Below are 19215 nucleotides of genomic sequence, written 5' to 3'. Positions count from 1 at the left end.
TGTATTAAAAGAAGACAGTTTTGCCACAGAGAGTGGTGGACTGTTTCAGATCTCTAAGTATCATTAGGGAGGCAAAAGAGATGGTTAAAGTGAGGTAAAGCATAAAGAATAAGGATAAGTAAAATAAGGGCCTCAAAATTAATACCATGCATGATCTGATCTGGAATAACTAACAAATGCCTACATCAACTGGACATTTAGATTCCAATCGCCAAGCAAAATTGTGTAGGGTCCTGAACCAGCTATGAAGATGTTTAAAAGTCCATAAGCCTGGCCCCATCTGAGCTAACCAACGCCGAGGGTCCAAGGTGGGGCACAGGGAATGGTCCACTGATGTGCAGGAAGAGCCTGTCATCTCACAAACATTCTCTGTCCTTAGCGATGACTCATCTTTGGTCCTTTAGGATCATCTGCAAGACTCCTATATATTGTAACATCGAAAAATGTGTGCCCTCCCCTTTTATAATGGCACCTTTCTGTATTCTATGTGCACATCTATTCGTCACCTAAGTAAGAAAATTTTGCTAATAAATGTTAGGTGGTTTCCGACCGTGGCTATTGCTGAGGTAGTCCTGATCAGCTGCTGCTGCTGCTGCTAAGTTGTGTCAGTCGTGTCTGACTCTGTGCGACCCCATAGACGGCAGCTCACCAGGCTCCCCATCCCTGGGATTCTCCAGGCAAGAACACTGGAGTGGGTTGCCATTTCCTTCTCCAGGGCATGAAAGTGAAAAGTGAAAGTGAAGTCACTCAGTTGTGTCCGACTCCTAGCGACTCCATGGACTGCAGCCTACCAGGCTCCTCAGTCCATGGGATTTTCCAGGCAAGAGTACTGGAGGGGGATGCCATTGCCTTCTCCCCTGATCAGCTAGTATATCTAATTAGAATGCAGATCTGCACCTTCCCATGTCCATTTTAGAGCCACCTAGGTCTTGCTTATTACATAGATCTGTGTCTCAAAGAGATGCCCCATTTCTTTTTTAAACCGTGCTCCCCACCCCTCCACCCCACTCCTAGGGAGACTCGGTGGCTACAGTTTGTCTTTTTTTCCTTGGTGCGGGTACCATTCTAATTTGGTCTGATTTCATTTTCCTGTTCTGGTTTAGGGCACTGGCATACTTTAAAGCTATCTTGCTAGAGGGTGGCTTCTTCTCTTAGAAGTACATTAGGTGGACAGTCTGGGGATGTGTGCAGAGAGGTGGAAGAGGAAGTGGAGTGGAAAACAGGAAAGCACAATGGCAAGAGTCTGCTGATCGTTTCTTCTTGCATGCTGCTTTACCCCTTACTCACCAACGACGACTTTCATTTTCTAAAATAGTAGATCAACAAATCTTCAGTGGCTCCCTGGGCCCTAGGAAGTCGAGTCCCATCTCCTCAGCCTGGCACTGGAGGCCTCCCACCACCGCATGGCCTCAGTGGGTCTCTGCATTCTTCACACCCACCCTCCAGTTTCCTCACACCCCTTACCTGCCTGGTGCAGCCCCTGGGGCCCATCTTTCTCCTGTCTCCTTGGTCCTTCTTGTCCTTTCTCTGAACTTCTCCAGCAGGCACTGTCTCTGTCACTCATTAGGGCTTAGTCATAGTAGCCACATTTTAAATTAATGATTTCATACATGTATGATTTATCTCACTAACCAGACCAGAACTCCCAGAACTGGAGGCCCATGGGTTGAATTCAGCCCACCAACATGTTTTCTTTGGCCCACACAATGTTTTTGAAGAATCTGAATTAGTTGCCTTGATGGCATATCATAAAAATTTGATTTTGTGAGTCTCGTGACAAGCCAGAGGCTCTGACCATGCTGGGCTGGCATTCTAGGATGGCTCCAATCAGCTGGAGCTGCTGACTGGAGTAATGATGGTCCCTTCAGAGTGACGTGTCCTTTCCAACTTGGCAGGGTCCAAATCACACCTCTGACCTGCGCCGGCCCCTTCCTGATCTCACAGACCTTCCTGTCTCCTGCAGTCATTTAAACTTGCAACCTCTGAACTACACCCTATGTCCTCAGAGGACATGGTCTTTGTCTTCATTTCCTCACCTCCTTAAGTGTCTGAACACTGCTATTTACATAACAGGTGCTGAAAAAATACTTCCTGAATGAAAGGAAGAAAGGCCAGAATTGAAGAAGCAGATGAAAGTGATAGGGAGATGAGGGTTAAAGGAGGCCAAGGCTAAGGACAAATGATGAAGTGTTTTCCAGTGCCTCAAAAAGGATGTGAAACCAAGACTTTAGAAACCCTACAAATATGATTAAAATCTAAACTGTTTTTCTTTAAATCTTTTTTAATATATCAAAAATCCTGCTTTAGTGACATGTTAGTCCCACCAGAAAATAACCCCAACACCCCCTTTATAGCTTCAAATGGCAGTGATTTATAAAGCTCTTTTAGAAAATAAAAAAAGGTATTTTGTTTTTAAAATGGTAATTTCCCAGAAGCGGGACAAGAGAAACTCAGATTATCTAGTGAGGCTCTTCAACTCTGAGTGTACTTTACTGTGTCAATAGTGAAATGAGTTAGTCTGTCCTTTTTAAAAGAAAAACCACAAAACTTTAAGCCTTACTTTGTACTGCTGACTAGGTAAGAGAAATTACCCCAAAGGCTGTCTTCAGCTCACATCTGTCTACAAAATCTCAAAAGAAATACACTGTTTAAGAGATGCATGTTACCAAGGACGTTTTCCTGAACTTGCACCAAATTCCTCCTGGGTGTCATCCAAGCTGCCCCTTTCCACTCAAGTGAGAGTGAAGTTCAGAAGATTAGGAAGAGCAGGGCTCCAGAATACTAGACACATCACTCAATGACTGAACTTAAGTTAAACTTCACAGATGAAACTGTGATTCCAGAGGAGAAATTGGGCCTTAACTCGGTGTTCTAACACTGGAGGTTTTACAGCCTTCCTTTTCTCTAAAAACCCTCTGAACTCTGTTGCGAAGGGAACAGGAGGGAGAAACTGGTCTTACTGATGCCTCGACACCTCTAGGTTTGAGGGCATGAAGTGAATGGAGTGGGCACCGAGGCGCTGGGGAGAGACGAAGTGGAGAGACTTCAACTCGTACACTGTGAGAGTTCGTGTTTGAGCTAGAAGTTTGAGGAACTAAAGCTGAGCAAAGCCTTAGGTCTGGGATGTGAGTATCTCAAGCTGCTGGGATAGAGAGGAACTCACTAATGGGAGATGTGTAGAGGCATCCAAGAACAGACATCTGCCTCACTTGATTCTTAGTTAATTTTTTTCTTGTCTGCCTGCTGAGGTGACCTAATTTTTTCACTTCAAGAAATTATAACTTAAAACCCATACCCACTTATAAGCATCAGATTGTGGAAAGTTTCATTCCATAGGCAGGGCCTTATCATAGTCTTCTAAAATCCTGGTGTCCTGAGAGACAGTAGAGTGTGGCGGTAACAGCATGGGTTCTGGGGTCAGGCAAGACTTAGGGTGGAGTCCTAACTCTGCCAGTCAGAGGATCTGCAGCCCTAGGAAAGTCAGGTAACTTCTTCCAGCCACACCTTTCTCACCCCCAAAAGGAGAATAAAAATAGTACAATTGCATGGGATTACTCTGAGGTGTGAGTGAGAGAGCGCACGCAGACGACTTATCGCAGCACCCTGCAGGGAGCTGGCCACCCCAAACATGCTGTTTTCTTCAGGGTCTCTCACAGTACAGGAAAATTCAGATGGTCAGTTGGGTGAAAGGTCATCAGGATCTTCGAGGATTTCATAACTTGGCTGGGCATATTGCTCATAGTTCGTAATTCTAAACAAGGCTGAGGTCAGTTACTCCTGTCAGAACTTGGGCTGGAAATGATTTTTCCAGTAGGAGGGAGGTTATGCTAAGCTGGCCATGCTCACACCTCTGCCCTCTGTGATCAGATATATGCATTTCTGAACCAGCCAGGAAAGGGGAAGCTGCTCTGCAGGAAGCCAGCTGTCCCACCCGGGGCCTGTCCCACAGCCTTGAGTTTTATCTAGTGGAGCTAACTGGTAACAGATAACCAAAGGCATGCTCCCAACTTGCAGAAGACCAGCAGAGTTTTACAGGGACATAGCATGAACACTTTAATAAGATGCAGAACACAAAATGCATTTCAGTAATACCCAAGAACATGTAATGTTTCAGAGTTTGGAAAAAACACAGCTACTCTGTCTATTCCAATTTATAAGCAGATTCTACAGCCTGAGAGGTCTGGGCTTTTACTGGCCTTTTTCCCTGATGATGTAATGAGTATCTGAAACTGACAAATCTAAGGCTGGACAAGAAACTCAGAACTAGAGATCACGTCATCTTTCCTTAAAGTAACATCTCACTGCCTGCTTACTTTCCTGCAGAAAGACTGGACTGAGACTCACCACAGTAACCAGTCATGTCACACTTTCAGCCAGTAATAATTCTTGGTACCCTAACAGTTTCTATTTAAAATGCACCTAAATGGCTTTCCTCTCTATTCCCTGCCTTTTGTCTTTAAACCCCACCTTAAGATCTTGGTCCATCATAGCTGACACTACCATGCACCTGGTTCTACATACTACCTTTCTCAAGTATGAATCTTCTTATATCTACAGCCAGATTAGTCAGGAATCCCTTTTTTGAATACCATCTTAATTTAGACTGCTCGAATAGAATACCATAGTCTGAGTGGCTTATAAACAACAGAATTTTATTTCTTACAGTTCTAAAGGCCGGAAGTCCAAGACTGGGGTGTCAGCATGGTGATGTCCTCGTAAGGGTTCTTGTCGGGATTGTAGATTGCTGACTTTTCATATCTTTCCACAGTGAAGTGTAGAGAGAGGAAGCAATGTCTCCCATGATTCTTTCAAGGGCACTAATTTCTTTTATGAGGACTCTGCCCTCATAAATAACCTCATCTAATCTTTATCACCTTCCAAAGGTCCTACTTCCTAATATTACATTCAGGGAGAGGGTAGGGGTTCAACATGCAAATTTGGGGAGGGGAGCACCATTCGGTTTATAACAGAGGTCTAAGTCTAAGCCAGGACTCTACACACATGAGTTGGCCATGATACAATCTATCCTATACCAGAAAAACAAGAGGACTATACAGATCTTCTGTAGACTCCTTGGGGGTAGTCATGAAAAATCTAGAATCATGTTGTGGAAGGCTAAAATAATTTAACATAAAACAAGCAAGAATGTATATAATGTTGAGAACATTCTGAAATGGTTAAGGCTAGAATATTCTCGAGTTACATAACTATTTCTTCTAAATTTTGGGGATAATCACAGAAATTATCCTTCTCTCAAGACTATTTGAGGACTAAAGAAGTGGGCAAGGAAGAGATTAAAATGTAAAAGAGATTAAAGTGAAGATGAAATTAAAATAAAAACAAACATATCAAAATGCTAGCAGTTGCTATTTCTAGGTGCTATGGTTATGGGTAATTTTGATCTTTTTTCTTTCGCATCTTTGTGTATTTTCCACATCCTCTACAATGAACATATGACTCTGATAAGCAAAAAGGAACTCCAAGAAGCTGTAAGACAAAGATAAAGATGAGGTCTTCCAAATATTTGATGAAAGACAAATTAGGGTTCTTCTATCATCAGCTGGTGATTGCCATAACATGATAATATATCCTGTGAATTTCTAGGAAGAGTATGTGGTTACAAAAATCATAAATACAATTTTCCATGGGCTGTAGGGATCAAGCATGCCAATGGTGTTGAGGATAATGAATAAGTGAATCTTTTAGTGTTATCGATACTTTTGGGGAAAGCAAGAGAGGCATTGTTCAGGACTCCAGGGTCAGTGCTTTAGGTAATAGGCTTCTACTGAAGGGCTGTGAGTACAAAAAGAAACTGGTGACAAGACAGGGAGAATGGGAGACTCTAAAACCAGGATAGCAGCTGCCCAGACATGTTCTATAGGGAAGACACCAGTAAGAGTCTGAGATAAGAGACTTCCAGAAAGACAGTTGTAACATAAAGTCAAAATACTGTGGGACAAGGGGTAAGAGTGAAGCATGGAAGCAGTATGGACAAGTAGGAAGGGCCAAAGGAGGAGCCACAGGCTAGGAAAGGGCATTTAAAAATGTCTAGAAGGGCCTGTGCTGTAACTGATGAAGTCCAAACTTCATTAGAGAAGTTTGAAATTAATTTGAATTTGAAAATTTCAGTTCTTGCATATGAATTCAACCGTAACACCAGAGATGGTGAGAAAAAATAAGGGTGGGAAGGCTATGGAATCCAGAGGCCCTGTAAAGGATACTGAAGGGTCCTTGAAGGATATTGGTGGAAATTTGCCAAAGACAGTGTAAAACAGAGGGAGGGAAAACCAGTGATCTGCCCTCCTTTGCCCCATTGTGTTCCATATAGTTTCTTTGAACAACATGAGGGAGAAATGAATGCTGAATTCCTAAGCCTTTGGGTCAGACAGGTAACATAAACACATGAAGTAGTCCAGTCCAGAGTGACCTACAGTGTAGGCAAGAGCCCATCACACTCTGCTTGAAGGGACAGCTGTGGAAATATGGGCCTACAGTTGCCAAGTCTGAGTTTTCAAGAAAAGCCAGATATCTGGATTTCTCTGAGAAGTGTTATTGTTAGTAACTAATCAAATCTCTAAAAAACCATCAAGTAAGTCAAAGAAAACATACATGGGGAGGAACATGGGGTCGGGGGCCTGGGCGAGTTTGCGACCCATTCCTGGACCCCTTCCTCAGTACAGCTGCAACTTTGGTTAAGGAATGGATTTAAACATGACATGCTATCTAGAAAGCACACAAATATCTGACCTTTGGCCAGTCCTGAGACTACTAGGGACACTCAAGCAGCAAAAGAAATTGGTATAATGGCATCACTGCTAATACCTTGGGGAGAAAATTACACAAGTTTAAGTAAGCCTAATGTCCAGATGTATAAAGAACAAAGTATAGAATCTGGGAATGACTTAAATGTGGGCCAGAGTCAATGCCTGAAAGCACTTGTATGCTGTTTTCTAGTAGAAGGCTGCACTTGAATACTGAAGAACAAAACCTGCCCCTGGGGCAATTTTACAAAATAATACAGACTTGGTATACACCATGCTAGTGACCAGAGAATTGATTAGTTAGGGTTTCTGTGGCTTTGGATACATTTCCAGGTAAGAGAGATGTTACAGTGAATACAATTATCCATGTCCCAAGTGGATGGAAAGCTCAAGATTGCCCTGTTTCAGGTTGGAAAGTAGAAGTGCTTAAGTGCAGACCCCCTAAATGCTCAGAGCGACAGAATTCAACAAGATTCCTACCACCTACACCAGGTTGATTAGTGTGTGTCCCCTTCTCCCTCCATTCATGTTCACTGAGGACCTGTAAATCTGACTTCATTTGGAAATATGGTCTTTCCAGATATAAATAAGATGAGGTCATATTGGACACAGGGGGGCCCTGATACAATGACTGGTGTTCTTATAAGAAGAGGGAATTTTGGACACAGACACACATTGAAGGAAGACGACCATGTGATGGCAGAAGCAGATTTTGGAGTTGCCACCACCACCACCCAAAGAATGCTAAGGATTGCTGGCAACCAGGAGATTCCACAAGAGTCAAGGAAGGATTCTTCCCGCAAGCCTTTGCAGGAAGAAGCACGGCCCTGCTGGCACTTTGATTTCTAGCCTCCAGAACTGAGAGAACACATTTCTATTGTTATAAAACACCCAGTTTGTGATAATGTGTTATAGCAGCCCTAGGAAACTGAAAATTTTTTCAAGCTACTTCTGGAATGAAAGGCTTGCTGTGGTGGATTATACAATGACTTACAATTATGCCCCAAACTAGAGCAATATGGAGGGTACAAGATAAAGGCACAGGAAACACTCTGCCAACAGAGCATGAAAACCCTTGTTTTTGGAAAGAATGGAAATGAGGAATAATGACTAGTAACCAAATAGAGAGCAAGAGAACTTCCAGTTCCAATGGTGTTATACATAGCATTTATCCCAGAGTTGAACTAAATTTAATTTCATGTAAGGGAAACTACACATTACAGATTTTAAAGATTCTAGTCATCTTGTCCTTTTCCAACTTAGTTTCCTTTCTGTAAAGAAAAAACCAAGCCCTGAAAAATAACTACAAGTCATTTTAGTTCTTTACATATCTAAAGAACAAGATTAAACACTAAGTTATTTATAACTTTATCCCACTTCATATGCAGAAAGTTTTCCTAATATACACTTACATGATTGTTGAAGGGTGGGGTGCTTTTCATTTGCCTTTGTAAAAATTGAAAGTATAGTTATTTTTAAATCTGGTTATATTAGAAATAAACATAGTATTGATTTATCTATGGGTTTGCAGTGTTACTTTTTCTTTGCTTTTCTATTTCATGTCTCAGACCTCTTTTCTCATATCAGCTAGTCTAAGCCAAGGGAAAGGAAGGAGAGGCTTCATTTATCTCACTTAGAGGTTCAATTAATAAAACCACAAAAATAACACGAACCATGCCATTAAGGCCTATCGTCCAACTAGATGTACTCACCCACATTATCACCACCAGCTATAATTACCACCACCACACAGATCTTGGACCAAAAGCCTCTCTTACAATTTTGGTACATGTAAATGAATTTCTTTTAAAAATGCTGTTCATTAGGAAGGGTATTGCTCTGTATCATATTTGAATGATTTCTAGACTATGAGTGTCTGCTCATGTAAAACTCCAGGGTAGTACATAACTATAACATATGTGTGCCATACTCAGTTACATATCAAGAAAGTTTAAACACATCCACCTATTTACATCATATGATCCTGGCCAGCTCTGTGGGAGTTGACACCTCAGACCACAAGTTATGCGTACTGGTAGCCTAAATAACATGACAGATAACACATATGTCATGATAATATTATATCATTTAAGGGTATATAGGTAAACTGCATGTGCTTCCTGTGTGATATATTTGTATTTATTATACATTTATAATATACATGTATAAATATATAACACATTTGATATTTCATATCATGAAAATGTCATTAAACAAAATATATATTTATAAATACATGATATATAAAATACTGGGGCTGACAGAGAATGATATCCATTCAAATTTCTGATTTGTGGAAAGGGTTTCAGTGGTTTCAACAACTGTCTTGAAAATAAGTAGATGTGTGACAACCTAACATTAAATTTAGGGTAATAACATATCACTTATGTGTATTCTCTATGTTGAAGGTAGACAGATGACTGTTTGGAGGAAAGAATCTTGCTGCCTAGAACGTTTAAAAATGTTTTGTGGAGGGCATTCCTGAGCTGCCTTTGGACCAAATTCTGACTCTGAACACTTTCACCCACAAGGAACCACCTCTATGTTCCAAGAAATAAGTCTCAGAGAGGCATCTTCTAAGGTCTTATGTGATAATTAACAAGACCCAGAAGGACAGGAGGAATTTACAGAGACTTCTCTTAAAAAAAGAAAATCATGAAAATGTACCTGATCTAATTTGGATTTATCCATAAACAGGTAAACATTCCATTTTAGCATTAAAACATGGCTAAAATCAATTTTAAGAGATTTTTATATTTATATACAGAGCACTTCACACAAATCTAATAAAGATATGCCTTTCTCTGAAATTGCCTGAGAGCTCTGTCATTATAAGCTCCTAATACATTAGAAGGTGCTCAAGGAATGTTCATAAATGAATGAATGGGTAAAACAACCACTGCTCCTGAACATTACCCTGTGATGTCCTTAATAAATTTATTCCACGGGATGACTCTGGGTGATTAAAATGGTATGCTCCCTTTCACTTAGGCCACTAGGAAGCTTAGAGCTAAATTTGTGATTTACTTCTAACAAAAATAAAGGACCAGAGAGTATATATTTCGGTTTCCCATTCTTATCTCTGGTTTTATATTCCAATTACTGATTCCCTCAACTACTTATTTTATTCTTCTGTATTGCGTGTTCTTTAGAAGTGAGGTATAAAATAGACTAATAAAAAAAGAATCTTTCTTAAAACCATAACACCTTACTAACCTCTCCTACAACACTCAGTGATTTTTTTTTTTTTTTTAAAGAGCTCTCCCCAAAGTAACCATTCTGCTTTGTTCTTAGTTGCTCAGTCGTGACTGACTCTGTGACTCCATGGACTGTAGCCCACCAGGCTCCTCTGTCCATGGGGATTCTCCAGGCAAGAATCCTGGAGTGGGTTGTCATATCCTCCAGGGTTCTTCCCAACCCAGGGATTGAACCCAGTCTCCCACATTGCAGGGAGATTCTTTACCGTCTGAGCCACCAGGGAAGCCTGATTAACCATTCTATCTTTGGTAAATTCTAGAAAACCCTAGGGTTTAATGGGAAAGTTAGAAAAGCAATGGCCTAAGCCTCTGATCATTGTTGGATCTGCTTGTCCCTCAAAAGTGAGGCTATTCCTCTGACGCAGTGCTAAACGAAACAAGAGATTGAGCTGTTTGCTCTTGTGGCTTATATTTGCCACTTTCCTATAGTGTACAGAAGCCACATGTTCCCAAAGGCTTAACTTTAAACACCAGGGTGAGAAGGTAAGAGAAACAAAAGAGGAGCGAGAACTGTCTGTGTCAGAGGCAACTCTCTACAGTTCCTTCCCACTAAATGTAGACATCAACTTAATTTTGGCCTAACAAATTTATGCTTAGTTTTTTCTATGTTCTTTTATTCTCTTTAAGATGCAATCCATTTAGATTTCAAAATAGACTATTGTGTAGGTGGCAACTTTCATTCCAAGACACAAACAAAAGTGCTTTTCAACAATTGTCCATGTCCATATTTAAGCAATTAGTTTAGACAATCATGTCAAGCCTTACACAATTCTGCACAATGGATTTTCTTTAAAGAGTAAGATACAATTTAAGAAGCTGAAAGTAAGCTTAACTAGGAGAAAAACCCCAGGGGGCTAGACAGGAAATTCTGGAAACCCAGTCTCTATCCACGCATGGGAGTTAAGAAGCATAAAACCCACCTGGACTTGAAGGCTGCCTTCAGCTGATATGTCAAAAGAGAGGAATGGATTCCTGACTTGGGTTTTGTTTTCCCTGTCTAAATGGTAGTCCAAGAAAGTAGACCAAGAAAACTGCTGCTTTGGTTCTCTGCAGCCGGCTCCACTCTCCCTTCCTTCTCTTCTTCCCTGCGCCCCCAGCCCCCGCCACCCCAACTAATGCTTCAGGCAGCTGCCACACTAAGGTGGTGGCCGTGCCCAAGGCTCTGAAGGTGAGGGAAGGGGAGAAACAAGGGGGAGCTCTGTGACTAAGGCATAACCCAGCGCAGGGATGGGTAAGTGAGCTAAGTGTAACCCTGCTGCTAGTCTTCCTGGTAGAATCGAGACCATAGAGAAGGTATGTGGTCCAGACTTGTCTGTCTCCTTCCGTGAGGGCTGCTTAGCAGAGCTTGGGATTCCAGCGTTTGAAAGGAGGACAGGACAAGAATGGAGGAAGACGACGGAAACAAAAGTGGACATGGACTGTGGCTAGGTGCTCCATACATCCCAGTCTGCCTGAGATAGTTCTGGTACTATTAACTGTGTCTCCCTTTCACTCTCCACAGCTCTGACCCAGTGTTTCTTAGGAGTGCGTATTTGTGCTGTACGGAGACAATTCTTCCTTTCGGGAGACTGCTTTGCTCAGTGTAGAAAATTTAGCAGACCTACTTGTGTCCACTAAATGCCAACAGCATCCTCCCCCCCACCCTATCATTTTTTGCACACCCTGTCATTTTGACAAGCATAAATGTCCTCCCTCTTTTCAAATGCCTTCTGGGGAGAGTAGTAAAGCCCTGGTGAAGTCACTGCATGCTTTCTCAGTGAAGAAATAAGTAAGGTGAGGTTCAGCGAGGTGAAATGATTTAAGGCCATTGCTAGAAAATGACCCAGGAATTAACTGTTTCTTAATTTTACATACTGTGCTCCATCCAGGACAAAATCCTACTGTCCCATGACACACCTGTAGCTGAATCACTGTCTGCAGAAGCCCAAACTGCAGGGAAGAATTTACATGTGGTAAAAGCAGTGTTTTATTTGTGACCACTTACTGGTATGTAGTCAGTAGTCAAGCTTCGTAACCTTGAAAAATACCATTATTATTAATAACCTTTGAAACCACCAAGGGTTAGGAAGCTACTGACTTTAGATTTTAAAACACATGACATTTGGAGGTAAGTCACAAATGCTTTCCAGAAAAGGCGTAAGGTTGTCATTATTTTTTAAATAAATGAAGCTTAAAGAGGGATTTATCAGTTAACAACAATGGCACCTATAAATATGCTTTTGAAGAATTTTTTCTTTAAGGAACTAAAAATCTTTTTTTCTTCTAAAAATGTTTAAGATTACAGTATTCTCAAAACAAATCAATAACAACACTTACCTCCTATGGTTCTTACTAGTTTGACTTTCTGAATAAGATTTAATTCTGAAAATAACTCTAGGAGGCAGGCTGAGAAAGTATTATTCCCATTCTGTATGCATGCGTGCATGCTCAGTCACTTCAGTCGTGTCCAACTCTGTGCGACCCCATGGACTGTAGCCCCCCAGGCTCCTCTGTCCATGGAATTCTCCAGGCAGGAATACTGGAGCGGGTTGCCATGCCCTCCTCCAGGGCATCTTCCTGACCCAGGGATTGAACCCACATCTACTGCGTCTCCTGCACTGCAGGCAGATTCTTTACCGCTGAGCCACCTAGGAAGCCCACTGACCAAGAAACTGGGGTTGAGAAATTTTAGGGGCTTGCTAGAAGGTCGGACCTCCAGTCCAGCATTCTTATATCTTGGAAACTCAAGTCAGGAGCACTGTTGAGAGTCAACTATTACATTTACCTAAATAATTCCACCTCTTTCTCCAGCATTTAGGAGAAAATATTTTTTTCCTTCACATAATTACTCATGGTCATTTGTAGTCACTAACAGCAGGACTCCTGAGCCATGGGGAAATGGGCAGACTGGGTTGCTGGCACACTCACCACTCACTGAGCACTTACTTTGTCTCAGGCCTTGGCTGAGGCACTGAGGCCGCAAAGGCTAATCAGAGCCGGCTTGCTTTTGATGGGTTCAAAACCATCTTGAGAGCACCTTTAATATTTTCAGTCAGAGCTGACTCACTTCTGTTACCCTGAGCTGATATGGCCAAACGGTTCACCATGACTGGCTGGCCGTGCCCAAGCCAGGATCCCTCCCTGGGATGCCTAAGTGACCCCTCTTTCGCTCAGCCCTCCCCTCACAAAACCCTCAACAACAACAGACTGTAACATGAACTCCAAACCCTGGGACACAGTCTTTGTGTAGATAAGTTCTAGAAATAAACCTATGGCACACCAGTTGGACTACTACTGCTACATTAAGAAAAACAAAAAGGTTGTTTATTTGGTTTGGCTGATGACATTGAGAAGCAGATGAAGAATGATCTGACACTTCCGTCTACACTGCCAAAGAACGATGATTTTCAATTTCTCTTTTTTAGACACGTTTGCAGTAGGAGGAGAGGTGGAGTGTCTAGAACTAGGCTTCTATACAGCTCTAAAGTAGTTACTGGGATCTAAACTGCTGTAATATCCTGTGCTGAGCAATTTCAAATATTCTAGAGATTAGATTCATAGGCTTATCAGTACCCTGGAGATTTGATTTGCTTGTTACTGTGAATACTGGTAACAGTGCAGCTTCGGGCGGGGGCAGTGGCGGGCACCTCCTATGAAACAGTTCCTCACCATCCCCTAGTCTCTCCATTCCCTCTTCTTAATAAATAAAGCAAGCATGTGGCAAATATGTTTCTATTTTTCCACCAAGAATACAGATGTGACAGCTTCTTCCCCTCCTCTTCTCTCATCCTTCCTCCTCAACCCCATCTTTCCCCCTCCCTACCAAATGACCTCATTCCTGCGCAGAACGGACACCAGCTGCAGGGAGGGTGCCTGCACCAAGTGGGATCATTATCATCATTAGGAATGCCAAGAAGCTCAGATGGCCTCATCCACATGTGCCGTGTGTTACGGCTCTGCGGTCTCCCAACATCCACAACCAGGCTGCTGTCTGGAGTTGGAAAGGCTCGGCCTTCCTGAAAATAGTGTTACTAAAAAACCGTTTAGATATTTCTTAACAAATCCATCAGTGACAGGAGCAACAGTGAATAGAACCTGCCAGGATGATGAACTTGGTGGCAGCCTTAAAAGTCATTTGGGTACAAAATTCCCATTTAAGAAAAATGAAGACACGTGAATTTTCAGGGTGAGAATTGTTAAGAGCTTGTTTGCAAGGGGAGGGCTGCCTAGAAAATAAAAATTAGAAAAAGAAATCTAACATGCAGGCAACAATAAAAGGTAATGTTATGATCTCTATTTTCACAGGCACATCCCTATAGATCCAGGTTCATTTCTTCATGGGCTCATTCACTCTTCTCCACACTACTATCTGTTCATTAGTGCTAACGCATTCCGGAGAATGAGGCTGTGAGGTTTTATGAGACACAGTGGGAATAGCAATTACCATACACTGAGTGCCTACTATGAGCTGGACATTGGGCTATGTGCTAAATGCATGCTTCTCAACATCTTTGCACAGATAGATCATTACTTCCATGTTACAGAGGAGACAACTGAGGCTCAGAGAGGCTTCCTAGGTCCTCTTCTACAAACAAGCACTCTTTCTCAGTGGTCTTGTCCACACTAATAGCTTTAAATGTCATCTATAAGCTATTATCCAATTTACATCTCTAGTCTAGATATCTCTTCTGAGCTCCTAATCTGTTCTTATAATTAAATACCTGCACAACATCTGCATTAGGATGAATCACAAACATTTTAGATCAAACATGCCTCAAACTGAATGTGGGATCTATTCCTGCCCACTTCCCCCATCTCACCCCACCCCCAGGCTAGGCTCTACTCCAATGTCAGAAACGGGAAGTCATTGGTGACACCCTCATCTGCAATGCCACCAATCCAGGGAGCCATCAAGTCTGGTAAACTCTATCTCCTAAATCTGTCTTGAATCCACCGATCTTGACATCATCGCTCACCTGGATAATGCTATTAGCCTCACTGGTTTCCTTTTTGTACTTCCCCAGTCCAGTGTGTGATGAGATTAAAAAAAAAAAAAAATTGGTGTGATTCAAACATAAATATGATCATGTTTATCCTCCTCCCACCCCTACAAAAAACCTTTCACTGCTTACTCGTTGCTATTAGAAAAGGCCCAAAGTCTCATCAGTGCCTACAAGGCCCTCTTTAATACCCCTCCCCACCCCTCACCTTTGCTTCTGAACCTCTCCACTTTCCTCTCACTCACTGGGCTCTAGTCTAGCTTGCCTTCTCTCAGTCCGTTTTTGCATCAAGTTCCTTCTTGACTCTGGTTTTGGGGGCTTGGCCCTCAGCCTGTGATGCTTTTATGCTGTCTCTTCATCTGGCTAACTCCTACCTATTCTTAAAGTCTCAGCTTAAATATTATTTCACAAAATTGTTTCCCTGCTCCTTTGACTCAATTAAATACCCTGTGTGTTTCTTATTTTTTATATTTATTAATTTAATAGTATATACTATTACTGAAGTATTTATTAAAAAACTTATTCTTCTTTGGCTTTCCCAACTGGAGTATAAACTTAACGAGTTAAAGAAAGACCATGTCTGTTTTGTTAACTGCAGTCATCATGCCTAATGTAATGTCTGGAACACAGAAGATAATCAATATCTGTTAAATGAATAGAAGAGACAAATAACTTGCTCAGGGTCACAGGATTTGAACCCAAATCTCTCTGTCCTAAACTGCATTCTCTTTGAAAACCTTGTAAAGCAGAAAAGAGGACTTTATAAATTCAACATATCATAATCAGTTTTAGGGATGTAAATTTCCCAAGTCTCAAAGTACTGACAGACTGAAATGGATGGATGGATGGATGGTTATATGGCTGAAAGGAATGGGGCCTGGGAGTAAGGTGGGATTGGGAGTAAACTACCTCCCACAGTCTATGTGACATAGAAACATCTACTGACCTTCATGAGTAGTCATAGTAGAGAAATGAGAGTATGGATGAGAGAGGGGAGATCATTAGACATTGTTAAGCTGCTACAAGTCTGAACAAAAAACATTTAAAACCACGGGAACAAATCTTTAATATGGCTGAAAAGAGCAAAGGTAGAAAGATTTTGAAGAGACAAAGCATCATCTTTTATGAAGGAAGAAAAATTACTGAAGGTTGTTTTTGCATATATCTTCTCTCCTTGTGTGTGTGTGTGTGTGTGTGTGTGTGTGTAGGATGTGGTACAGATAAAGCAGAAGAGGATGAAGAATGCACTGTTGGGAATGCCTGAAGAAAGCTTCTTTGACCTTTGAGGAATAGGGAATAATTCTTTCCTTTTGAGACCTAGGATATTTGCCTCTATCAATACTTTTCTAAAAGTGTTTTCTGCTTGGTGGGCTGTCAAGACCAACACAGGGTATTTAGGCCCTTATCCCTTGAGTCTGGTCATACAATCCAATTTTCTTCTAAAAAATGCAAGACTTCACATTTTTCGACAATGAATGTAGACTTCTTACATTTGCCCAAGTTGTCAAGGTCTTGGAACTTTGGCTTTGTTTCTCGACTTCAACCCTTTTATTTTCTTGAACGGTCCAAGCTTCTCCCAAGTTCTCAATAATTAGGAACTTTTTAGGAAAGTTTATTTCTCATGTTGCTGTCCCTTTGTAAGGATGAAATGGTGTGATAACACTTAAGTTATCAGCTTTTTGGCAAAAGAGAAGGAAAAAACAAAAAACTTGTTCTCCATTTCCTCCTCCGGTTCTCCATAAAAGGTAACAAAACTCTTCAGTAAATTCAGTGTCATGCAAAACAGTTGAAACTGTTCTGAATAATTACACACTCTGGTTAATAGTGTCTCAACCACACATGGAGCACCAATTTTCAACGAATTAAAATAACATATACCTAGGTACGGGGGAGCCTGGTAGGCTGCCATCTATGGGGTCGCACAGAGTCAGACATGACTGAAGCAACTTAGCAGCAGCAGCAGCACTAGTAAAATGACACAGGACTCTAATGTCATCTTTTAATGAATCAGAAGGTGCACAGGATCCTGTAGTTTGAACATTTTGATCATTTTACTGCATGACTGTGCTTAGCAGCTGGCTAATGAAACATTAGATAACAGTTTACAGTATCTATTATTGGGCTGGTCACAGAGCCAACTGCATTTGCTACTAGTTGGTTTTCTATTAGAATACAAAAAAAAAATGAAGCTATACATTGAGTTTGACATTTATGGTACTAAGTTCTGTAACTGGATAATTCTGTTTGTTTCAAGGTTTGGGGGGCATTTTCTGATTTCAGTGACTAAGTTTTTGCCTTCAGTGTCATGATTTTTGCCCTTTTCAGCTCCTTTAACATTTGATAATAACTTTAAAGACAAAGGTCTAGCATTTCTATTGATCTGACAACGTTAAGATCAAGAGCCTGGGCTTATGGCAAGAGAAAAAAGGACTTAGAAGGATATCTATGTTAGAGGAAGAAGTGACAAAGAATGCACTTCCCAGGTGGCACAAGTGGTAAAGAATCCACCTGTCAATGCAGTAGATGCAAGAGACGCGGATTCTATCCCTGGGTTGGATGATCCCTGGATTGGGAAGATCCCCTGGAGAAGGAAATGGCAACCCGCTCCAGTTATTTCTTGCCTGGAAAATTCCATGGACATAGGAGCCTGGTGGGCTACAGTCCAGGGAGCTGCAAAGAGTTGGACACAACTGAGCACACCACATGCTAGACAAAGTGACAAAGACAATGGAACAGAGAACAGAGGAAGGAAGGGCTCATGCCCTGAGAGTTCAAAAGCTGCAGGCTGTGCCTTTCGAGTGCATCTTCCATGGTCACTATTTTAAAAATCGAATTGTAGCTGGGGTCTTTGTACACGAGAGACTATCATTTTGAAAGAAGAAAAGGCTGAGAGAAACCAAGGTACAACGTGAATTATACTTCCCCTGAATTTTATAGTTTAAAAAGATCCCCAGTAGACTTAAAACCATGCCATGCAGCCATAAAATACTCCATTTCACCCCATAGCTTGGCTGTCTGCACTCATTTCCCACTCCCCAAAATGAATACATACAACAAATTCTATTTTTTTTTTTTTTTGGAGGGCAATTGTTGATTAATGAATCATCTTTCCTGTAATTTTTATTTTTTGTAGACTTAGTTTGGCTAGGTTCCCTGGCATTCCTGTTGAGATATGTAATGGAAAATTTGACCTCACACTCTTTGCTTTTTTGTAACATCACAAAACACTGATATAACAGAGTTACAAAAAAGTAGCTTGGAAATGAAGGGATGCACACAAAAAGAGAAAACGGCAGTGTGGAAAGGAACAAAGATACATTAAATCATCTGGAAAGTAAATATTTAGCTTCACAGACATGGAGTTACATTTATCTTTAAGAACAACTCGTTTGTTACAGCCTAGGATGTCACAGTGTTTCCATCATAATTCTGCTTTTCTAAAGAGATTATAAACCAGACATAAAATGTCATTCTCAAAATTAACTTGGAACACAGGCAGCCCATTTTGTAGATCTTGTAACTTTTTCCCAAAATGGTGATTTAGGGAGGGGCAGACAGAATAAAGGTGTCAGTAAGTGATTTCTTGTGTTTAGTCATATCTGAGTTGAAATAAAAGCTTGGCAATCTTCCTTCTGTGATCACATCCAAAAGTCTATGGAAAATGTAACAGGTCATACAGAGTCAACTTTGGTACCGTGAAACTTGGGATTTGGCAGTAGAGACATGCTTTAGGACAAGTCTGTCAGCAGAACTCACGGAATGAACAAAATGGCTGTTAAAACTGTCTTTTCACATGTTAATATAATGAGACTGTACTACTCAAGATAAGACTATACTCTCTTCCCAAAGTTAAAAGAATCAGTTCTTTAAATGTATAATCCTAAAAATTTTCTAGGTCTTATTTGGTCTCTGGCTTCTCTGATTTACTCACACTGAAGAGGACATTGACCCAGCCCACTGACTATGAGCTGAGAAATTACTGACTTAAGAGTCCCACATAGCTCCCACCACCAACCTCTCCAAAGGCCACAGTGCCCTGGAATAGGGCATCCAATGAGGTGTTTCATGATAACAACACAGGGTGATGTGTGTCTTCTCAACCCTCACAAGTCCCCATGGTTGTCAGAATGCATATACAGAGAGTTCAGTTTATTAATCATCTGGAAATGGTAAAAAAGGAAGAGAGGAAAGAGCAGATGCAGAGAAGCCTGCACAAAT

The 19215-nt window shown here is 41.3% G+C and overlaps 1 protein-coding gene across 3 annotated transcripts in view; it reads right to left on the bottom strand.

Annotated features, from left to right (window-relative positions):
* The window catches only part of CMSS1 (cms1 ribosomal small subunit homolog), a 394807-nt gene that overhangs the window by 131281 nt on the left and 244311 nt on the right, over nucleotides 1-19215 (bottom strand). The window contains exon 1 of one of the 3 annotated variants that reach the window (XM_061380491.1): nucleotides 1465-1579. The exons of the other annotated variants lie outside the window; for them this stretch is intronic. Within the exon in view, the coding sequence (XP_061236475.1) occupies nucleotides 1465-1564 (100 nt within the window). The 5' untranslated portion in view covers nucleotides 1565-1579. Of the gene's footprint in view, nucleotides 1-1464; nucleotides 1580-19215 lie in introns of those variants that run through there. 3 annotated transcript variants of the gene reach the window in all.

This window comes from Bos javanicus, chromosome 1, assembly GCF_032452875.1.
Source record: "Bos javanicus breed banteng chromosome 1, ARS-OSU_banteng_1.0, whole genome shotgun sequence".
NCBI classification, from domain to species: Eukaryota; Metazoa; Chordata; class Mammalia; order Artiodactyla; family Bovidae; genus Bos; species Bos javanicus.
The sequence above is the reverse complement of the archived record's forward strand: the minus strand, read 5'-3'. Positions and strand labels throughout refer to the sequence as shown.